General features: G+C 53.9%; 3 protein-coding genes across 7 annotated transcripts in view; 1 reads left to right on the top strand and 2 right to left on the bottom strand.

The window, feature by feature from the left end:
- The first annotated feature begins 1,086 nt into the window (after positions 1-1,086).
- On the top strand, positions 1,087-4,455 carry Mogs (mannosyl-oligosaccharide glucosidase). Its single transcript, XM_010631578.1, has 4 exons — positions 1,087-1,246; positions 1,407-1,633; positions 2,128-2,324; positions 2,517-4,455. Exons 1-4 carry the CDS (start codon positions 1,213-1,215, stop codon positions 4,246-4,248), a joined length of 2,190 nt encoding a protein of 729 aa, XP_010629880.1. The 5' UTR covers positions 1,087-1,212; the 3' UTR covers positions 4,249-4,455.
- Positions 4,456-4,619: 164 nt separating this feature from the next.
- Positions 4,620-7,499, bottom strand: Wbp1 (WW domain binding protein 1). Of its 5 annotated transcripts, XM_010631576.2 has the most exons (5): positions 6,744-6,892; positions 6,310-6,411; positions 5,754-5,856; positions 5,466-5,642; positions 4,620-5,294 (listed from the first exon to the last, which is right to left on the bottom strand). In XM_010631576.2, exons 1-5 carry the CDS (start codon positions 6,810-6,812, stop codon positions 4,834-4,836), a joined length of 912 nt encoding a protein of 303 aa, XP_010629878.1. In that variant the 5' UTR covers positions 6,813-6,892; the 3' UTR covers positions 4,620-4,833. The 5 variants fall into 5 exon arrangements, with proteins under 5 accessions (XP_010629878.1, XP_033620865.1, XP_010629875.1 ...); XM_033764974.1 differs by lacking the exons at positions 6,310-6,411; positions 6,744-6,892 and adding an exon at positions 7,253-7,499 and having other exon boundaries at positions 5,727-5,856; XM_010631573.3 differs by lacking the exons at positions 6,310-6,411; positions 6,744-6,892 and adding an exon at positions 7,253-7,496.
- A 50-nt stretch (positions 7,500-7,549) lies between these two features.
- Ino80b (INO80 complex subunit B) overlaps positions 7,550-7,858 on the bottom strand; it is a 2,990-nt gene continuing 2,681 nt past the window's right edge. The window contains 1 exon segment of the mRNA XM_033764965.1: positions 7,550-7,858. This exon segment is cut by the window's right edge and continues 43 nt beyond it. Within this exon segment, the coding sequence (XP_033620856.1) occupies positions 7,690-7,858 (169 nt within the window). The 3' untranslated portion in view covers positions 7,550-7,689.

The following is a 7,858-nucleotide window of genomic DNA, read 5'->3' as shown; positions in this document are numbered from 1 at the left end:
AGCGAAGTTTTGTTTTCTAGATACATTATGTATTTTATATGTGACCCAAAGACAATTCCTGTTCACTCATTGTAGCCCAGGTAAGCCAAAGAGTTGTACCATTGTAGGCTGAAGGGCTGGGGTTGTAGCTGGGTCAAACAGTTCTCTAGCATGCACCAGGCCCGGTTTGCAGTACCACATTTAAAAAGCCTGGGCGTAGTGGCGCACGCCTGTAATTCGAGCACTGGGAAGGCTGAGGTAGAAGGATCACTAGGAGTTGGTGGCCACCCTGAACTAAGTAGTCTTAGAAAAAAAAAAAAAGGCTGTGCGAAGTTAAGATATCTCAAGTGATAGAAGGGTTTAAAGATAGCTAAAACCCACAACCCAGCCCAACTCTTGGATCCTCTCTCTACTCTGAGAGGAAAAACATGGAAGGTGGGCAAAGAGATCCAGCCTGATTCAGATACACAAGCGTTTGAGGTTAGTCATTTATCAGCCATGGGCTGGGCGGTGTTATTTGTAAACGTACTTTCTAGACCACGGTTTTCCATTACCTGATTAAGGCGGGGATAGTGCCTCCTGTTAGCATATTATCGTTATTTTTAAAAAGAAACAAAATGAATTAGTTCTCTCTACTAGCCTGTGAACTACACGAGAACGCCCAACAAGCGAGCGGACTCTTCCCGGACCCACGCGCTAACTAGCTCTAGATCGGCGGGCGACAGCGGTTCCGGTCTGGTGGACTGGACCTGACGTGAGGGGCGGGACTTCCGGCGGGAGGCGTTCGCCGGGCTGGAGGCGCGGGTGCTCAGGCTCTGCTGACAGCTCCGTGGTCACTGTGGCGCCGGCGCGAGCCGGAGAGGCGAGAGGACCGGGGCTCCACTGCCTCCCACTGCAAGCGCCCCTCTTCCCATGGAAGTTGACGAAGAGGAGTGGATGCTTCCTGGACAATAGCGTATTACACTATGTATGTGAGGAGTCCTCAAGGTAACCAGTAGGAACCAGGCAAGGAACAGTCACGGCGCATGTCCTTCTTGGCAGTCTGCAAGGTTCAAGCACCTTGGGGCCATTGAGTCAACACTTTCCTGCACGCTATGTCACTTGGCGTGGTACCGTGCGCGGCGAGCGGTCACGCTGCACTCCGCGCCCCCAGCACTGCCCCCTGACTCCTCCAGCCCCGCCGTAGCCCCGGACCTCTTCTGGGGCACCTACCGCCCTCACGTCTACTTCGGCATGAAGACTCGCAGCCCCAAGCCTCTCCTCACCGGTAACCGGGCCCCGGGGCGGGCAAGCACGTGGACTCTGAGCCTGGGCGCCCTGGCTTCCCGCCTGAGCAAGAGCGGGGAGAGGGAGGATCTGCAAGTTTTTGGAGACCCGAGGGACAGGTCCCCTGCGCTCTTTGACTTACGTGGCCATTCTACCCCCAGGACTGATGTGGGCGCAGCAGGGGGCCACCCCAGGGACCCCTAAGCTCAGGCACACGTGTGAGCAGGGGGACGGCGTGGGTCCCTATGGCTGGGAGTTCCACGACGGCCTCTCCTTCGGGCGGCAACACATCCAGGATGGGGCCTTAAGGCTCACTACTGAGTTCGTCAAGAGGCCTGGGGGTCAGCACGGAGGGGACTGGAGCTGGAGAGTGACTGTAGAGTCTCAGGTCAGGGCCTCAGGATACCCCTTCCTCAGCCCAGATTCCCTCCATCCTTCCCTTGCTGCCAGCAAATGCATTATGAAGTGGGGGTTAACAGCAGGGAAACAACGCCAGCTGCCTGGTTTGAATCCTGCCTTAAACACCTGTCTGCATGACCAAATGTTTACCACCTCTAAGCCTTATTTCCTTGTTGGTAAAGTGAAGATTACAGTAGCACCTGACAGGAATGTGAGAATTAAATGAAATAATCTGTGTAGAGTTCTTAGTGTAGGAGATAGCAAAAAATATGCTGATTCCCTAGAGAACACTGTTCGAGCCTCTTTAGCTTATTCCACTGAGTGTATCTACTCACCCTCAGTGATGCTTAGCACTGCCAGATGTATTTTGTTTACCAATTTATTACTGCCTGGGATCCCTTCCTCTCACTAAGGCTGATTCTCAAAAAGAGAATGCCAACTAACACTGGGTTTGTTTTTCCTCTGTTGTCCTTTGTCACCTAGGCCTCAAGTACCTCTGCAATCCCTTTAGTCTCCCTGTTCTTCTATGTGGTGACAGATGGTCAAGAAGTCCTACTACCAGAGGTTGGAACCAAGGGGCAGTTGAAATTCATCAGCGGGCACACCAGTGAACTTGGTGACTTCCGCTTTACACTTTTGCCACCAACCAACCCAGGGAACACTGCCCCCAAGTATGGCAGGTAAGCTGGGAAAGTGTAAGCTGATGAAAAGAATGGTGTGATCCCTCACACTGCCTTTCTATTTATTTCCAGTCTCACTAGTCTGGTTCCCTGCATGGCTAAGACCTCCATCCTGATTCCCTGATCATGTCATATTTTCCTTTATAATCCCCGCAACCCTAAATATTTCCTGTTTGTTTTTTTGTCTTCAAGCTACAATATCTTCTGGTCCTCCAACCCTGGACTGGACTTACTGACAGAGATGGTGAAGAGCCGCCTAAATAGCTGGTTTCAGCATCGTCCTCCAGGGGCCTCTCCTGAACGCTACCTGGGCTTGCCAAGATCTCTGAAGTGGAAGGACAAAGGCCCAAGTGGGCAAGGGCAATTCTTGATACAACAGGTGACACTGAAGGTCCCCTTTTCTGTGGAGTTGGTGTTTGAATCTGGCAGTGCCCAGGCAGGAGGAAACCAAGCCCTTGGGCAACTGGCAGGCAGCCTACTGACCCAGGCCCTGGAGAGCCATGCTACAGCTTTTCAAGAGCGCTTTGAGAAGACCTTCCAGCTAAAGGAGAAGGGCCTGAGCCCTGGGGAGCAGACTTTGGGTCAGGTTGCCTTAAGTGACCTCCTAGGTGGGATTGGCTACTTCTATGGTCAGGGTCTGGTACTGGCAGATATGGGTGTAGAAGGGTCTGAGCAGAAGGTTGATCCAGCCCTCTTTCCACCTGTCCCCCTTTTCTCAGGGGTGCCCTCCCGGTCATTCTTCCCACGAGGCTTCCTTTGGGATGAGGGCTTTCATCAGCTAGTGGTCCAGCGGTGGGAACCCCGCCTCACCTGGGAGGTCCTAGGCCACTGGCTGGGGCTACTCAATGCTGATGGCTGGATTGGGCGGGAACAAGTACTGGGGGATGAGGCCCGAGCCCGGGTGCCCCCAGAATTTTTGGTGCAAAAGGCAGCACATGCCAACCCTCCAAGCCTGCTCTTGCCTGTAGCCCACATGCTAGAAGGTGGTGACCCTACTGACTTGGCCTTCCTCCGCAGGGCATTTCCCCGCCTGCATGCCTGGTTCTCTTGGCTCCATCAGAGCCAGGCAGGGCCAGTGCCATTGTCTTACCGCTGGCGGGGCCGGGATGTTGCCTTGCCCACCCTGCTAAACCCCAAGACTCTGCCCTCGGGGTTAGATGACTACCCCCGGGCTTCACACCCTTCAGCAAATGAGCGGCACTTGGACCTTCGATGCTGGATGGCATGGGGTGCCCGTGTGCTATCAAAGCTTGCAGAGCAGCTGGGGGAGGTGGATGCAGCTGCTGAGCTAGGCCCATTGGCTGCTTTACTGAAGGCAGAGGAGAACCTGGATGAGCTGCACTGGGCTCCAGAGCTAGGGGTCTTTGCAGATTTCGGGAACCACACAAAAGCAGTACAGCTGAAATCTAGGCCCCCTCAGGGGCTAGTTCGTGTGGTGGGCCGGCCCCTGCCTCGTTTGCAATATGTGGATGCCCTGGGTTACGTCACTCTTTTTCCCTTGCTGCTTCGGTTGCTGGACCCCAACTCACCCCACCTTGGACCCCTGTTGGATGTTCTTGCTGATAGCCGCCATCTCTGGAGCCCCTTTGGTTTGCGCTCCCTTGCTGCCTCCAGTCCTTTTTATGGCCAGCGCAATTCTGAACATGATCCTCCCTACTGGCGGGGTGCTGTGTGGCTCAATGTCAACTACCTGGCTTTGGGAGCACTCTACCACTATGGGCATCTAGAGGGTCCCCACAAGGCCCAGGCTGCCAAGCTGCACAGTGAGCTCCGTGCCAATGTGGTGGGCAATGTGTGGCGGCAGTACCAGGCTACAGGGTTCCTGTGGGAACAGTACAGTGACCAGGATGGGCGGGGCATGGGCTGCCGCCCTTTCCATGGCTGGACCAGCCTTGTCTTACTGATCATGGCTGAAGACTACTGAAGGGGATGATGGGAAGAAAGCCAGGCCAGTCATGCCATTGAATCTGGAGGGACAAGGTCTCTGGCTTCTGCCCCCAGCTCTTCAGATCCCAGTAATTTAAACCTTCCTCAGCTCATCTCAGGTGTCTCCTTACTATCATCCCACACAGCCCTGGGGTGAATGTGAACTCAAAGAGTCTATTTTTTCTAAATAAACTGGGAGAAAACACACCAAACTCTATTGTTTTTGCTAGCTTTGCCTCACCAAGAGGTCTTAACTCAGTCTTGGCTTTAGGGCTTTTTCTCTCTTCAGGGAAGGTGAGATAAATAGCCATTATCTGTCCCTTTCACACCCAGTCAGGCTAAGAGCAAAGTTGTCAGCTGAGTTCTAGTCCACCCAAATCCACAAGCAGCTGGTTCACATCTCTTTAATGAGATCAAGGCTCTTGTGTATGTTTTGGGGGTTGGTAAAGCTAGCACAGTTCCCCCAATACCACCCCTCTTCTCAGGGTTCCAGCCCTTTCAGGCAAATTCTAGAGGGTAAGAAGAGGCTACAGGGGCTTGAGTTGGGACCAGGGCAAGTGACCCACCCACCTCCCCTAACCATTTATGGGATGTCCCCTTCACTGGAAGCCAGCCCCACAGGAGAGACCCGAGGAACAGGTTCTGGAGGCAGTGCACAAGGGGAGTGGTCCTCCAGCTCCAGTGGGGTAGCCCTAGCTCTCACTTCCTTGACTGTCTCACCCTCGCTGGAGTCTGGACAAGGACAGAGCTCAATACCTGAGTCACCAGTCAGGCGACGATAGCGACAAGAGGGAGGTGTATGGGCTGGGCTCACCCCTACCCCAGGCTCACCCTCTTGATGAGGGGGGGCACTCTGGTGGGAAGAAACACCTTCCACATTTGTCCCCTCGCAGTGGCCAGGGCAGCTGGATGCAGAGGAACAACAGGTACATTCACTGGAAGCAGTCAAGGGGTGGCCTGGGGCCATAGTATATGGAGGTGGTGGTGTGCCTGGGCGGTGAACCACATCCTCATAGGCTGGGGGTTTGAAGGCGCTGAGAAGGCCTGCAGGGGAGAGAATAGCATGGGTGGTGGAAGGCAACCAGGGATGGGGGAGTGATTTCATACTAAAGAAAAGGGTGCTTTGAAATGTCTGCAAAGCAGAATATGGGATGATTCAGGGCACTGGTTTGGGAAAGGCCACTGGTAGTGGGCTCAGAGATTGAAGTCACTCACGAAGGTCAAGCAGTGAACCAGTAGGGACAGGGCCAGTCCCGTGGCATGCCCCATGGTAGGCCAACAAGTTGATCTCACGCTGCCTCTGCTGTTGTTGCAGCCGGAGTTTAGCTCGCCGGTGGCGGAAGGCACAACAGCAACTAAAGAGAATAAGGACAGTCCAGAGCAGCCAGAACCCTGCAGGAGGCAAGAGAAGTGTCTCAGATACCTCCCATGCAGAGAAAGGTCTTTGCTGTTTCAAAGGAAGGTGGGCAGAAGGACCTGAGAGCAGCCCTCCTGGAGACTCACACCAGAGCTCATAGTAGTAGGTGCAGCAGCCAGTCTCCCCGCAGCAGTGACCACTTTCACAGAGGTAGGGCTGGTTGTTCACTCCTGGGCACAGCTCTCGAAGCTGGAGGCAAGGAGGCACTTAGAACTCAGGGACATTCTAGCCCAAGGCACTATCCGCCCCCACCTCCTGCATGCATATACACAATCCCATCCCTTAGAAAGATGAAAGGAGTGGGAGAAGCTGAGAGGAGTGTTCAAATATCCGAAAGACTGTCAATGTGGAAGAGGATTTGGAATAGCAAGAAATCAGTGTGGAAAACAAACAGTTCTGCATTTCTGAGACATCTCTCACAATGCTGGCCCCCTAGGGTCCTTTCTCTTAAGGGAATGTTCTGGCAAAGGCTGAAGACAGTATGAGCTACCTTGAAGTGTCAGACAATGGGTTGGGACTTAAGGCCATTTACAAATCGAACGTGTTTTCAGCATCCCCCACAATCTGCTGCTCCCACCCATATAAGCTGGATCTTTCCACCCCTGGATCTCAGGCTCCCTAGGGTAGAGGAGTGCTCTCAACTAGATGGGATTGCTGTGAATGATAAAGGATGGCATCCAGGGCTAGAGTCTGGGTTCCAGCTCTTCGCCAAATTGCTCCCTCAAAAGAAGACGCTGCCCGACTCTGTTGTGATAATAGGCATATAGAAAAACATCACAAATAACTGCTGCAAGACAGAGGGAACTTCCCTGGGGCCTCACTATGCCTCTAGTTTCTGGAGAGCCACTGCAAGCTTCAACTGCAGCTACGGGATGGAGTCGAGCTGCAGGTAAAGTCAACTGCGTCTATGTTACAAAGTTTAGACAGAGTGGAAGGGACGTGTTTAGAAACTTCACGGTACCTTTGGCTTCATAAGTTCCTCCCTCAACCTCCCCCTTCGCCCCAACAGGAAGGAATAGGAGAGGGGAAAGAAAAATAAATGGCTGTCGTGATAGGCTTTTGAGCTGTTGGGATACCTGCTGTTGCGGCGCCCGAAGTGGCCCCCAGGCCTCCTCACTGCCGTTCCCGCTGCTGGCCCGAGCCATGCCTCCACCTACAGCCCCCTGAAGACCACAGCCTCCTCTACTGCCAGCTGCCCCGCCCCTGCCACCTCTACCGCCACCGCCATGGTCCCTGCCCGGCCCATTCTCGCTGCAGCCACCATCACTCAGCGGCCGGAGCTTCCACCCGGGAGAGCTCCTCCAACTAGAATCCAGGTTGCTCTGTCCAACCAATCAGCATTAACCTTTGACAAACAGACCAATAGGGGCCGACTAAAGATTTCTTCCTGTGACCAATCCGCAGCAGCACCTCCTTTGCTCACCCAGACAACAAGAGCTAGTACAGACAAAGACTGGGGAAAGGCTCTAACCGGGCCGTGACTGACAGCAACAATAGCCAATATGAACACAGAACAGGTTTTGACTTATCAACCAATGAATGGCTGTCCAGGAGAGCAACTCCCGCTGATTGGCTTGAGTCATACTTTTCGGGATGACGCCAAACGCCGGGCCACAGCAGGTAATCCGAAGAGGCTAGGTTCTGAAAGTTGGCCCAAATTCGGGGCATAGACTTGCTCAACTTCTTGAAGTCCTTTCCAAACCTCAGGAAGGTCAAAATAATGGTTAACTAAAGATTCATCTGGCCACATCCCAGTCCCCCAATTCTGTACAAGTTGAGGCACTGGACGATTTTTTTTTTTTGGAGACAGGGTCTCACTATGTAGCTGAGACTAACCTGGAACTCACTATGTAGCCCAGGCTGTTCTCGAACTCACAGCGATCTTCCTGCCTCAGCCTCCCGGAGCGCTGGGATTACAGGTGTGCACCACCATGCCCGGCACACTGGATGAAACTTAATAGGGGAGGGAAGACACAGAAAAGTGGGCATGGAGAGGACGCGAGTCCAAGTTTAATAAGTGACTTAAGTTGCTAAAAGGGGGGATCCGGGGCCCTCAGGCCCCCCCAGCCGCATCTGCAGGTTGATGCGGTAGCACTGAAGGCTGCAGAGTGCCTGGCCAGTGCGGGAGCAGGCGTAGCGGCGCGGGTGGGGGCACCCGGGGACAGAGCAGCGCAGGGAAGGACCTGCTGGG

Source organism: Fukomys damarensis, unplaced genomic scaffold (assembly GCF_012274545.1).
Source record: "Fukomys damarensis isolate Sample0158 unplaced genomic scaffold, DMR_v1.0_HiC HiC_scaffold_2, whole genome shotgun sequence".
NCBI lineage: Eukaryota > Metazoa > Chordata > Mammalia > Rodentia > Bathyergidae > Fukomys > Fukomys damarensis.
This window is presented reverse-complemented; position numbering and strand designations above follow the sequence as displayed.

Excerpts from the sequence above, each read along its gene's own strand:
- Wbp1 (XM_033764974.1), bottom strand. The coding sequence starts at position 7,417 with ATGTGGCCAGATGAATCTTTAGTTAACCATTATTTTGACCTTCCTGAG. Across the intron at positions 5,857-7,252 it reads GTTTGGCGTCATCCCGAAAA|CTTCGAGAGCTGTGCCCAGG; the intron begins GTATGACTCAAG and ends CCTTGCCTCCAG. Across the intron at positions 5,295-5,465 it reads TGGTTCACTGCTTGACCTTC|GCCTTCTCAGCGCCTTCAAA; the intron begins GTGAGTGACTTC and ends TCTCCCCTGCAG.
- Mogs (XM_010631578.1), top strand. The coding sequence starts at position 1,213 with ATGAAGACTCGCAGCCCCAAGCCTCTCCTCACCG. Across the intron at positions 1,247-1,406 it reads CCCCAAGCCTCTCCTCACCG|GACTGATGTGGGCGCAGCAG; the intron begins GTAACCGGGCCC and ends TTCTACCCCCAG. Across the intron at positions 1,634-2,127 it reads GAGTGACTGTAGAGTCTCAG|GCCTCAAGTACCTCTGCAAT; the intron begins GTCAGGGCCTCA and ends TTTGTCACCTAG.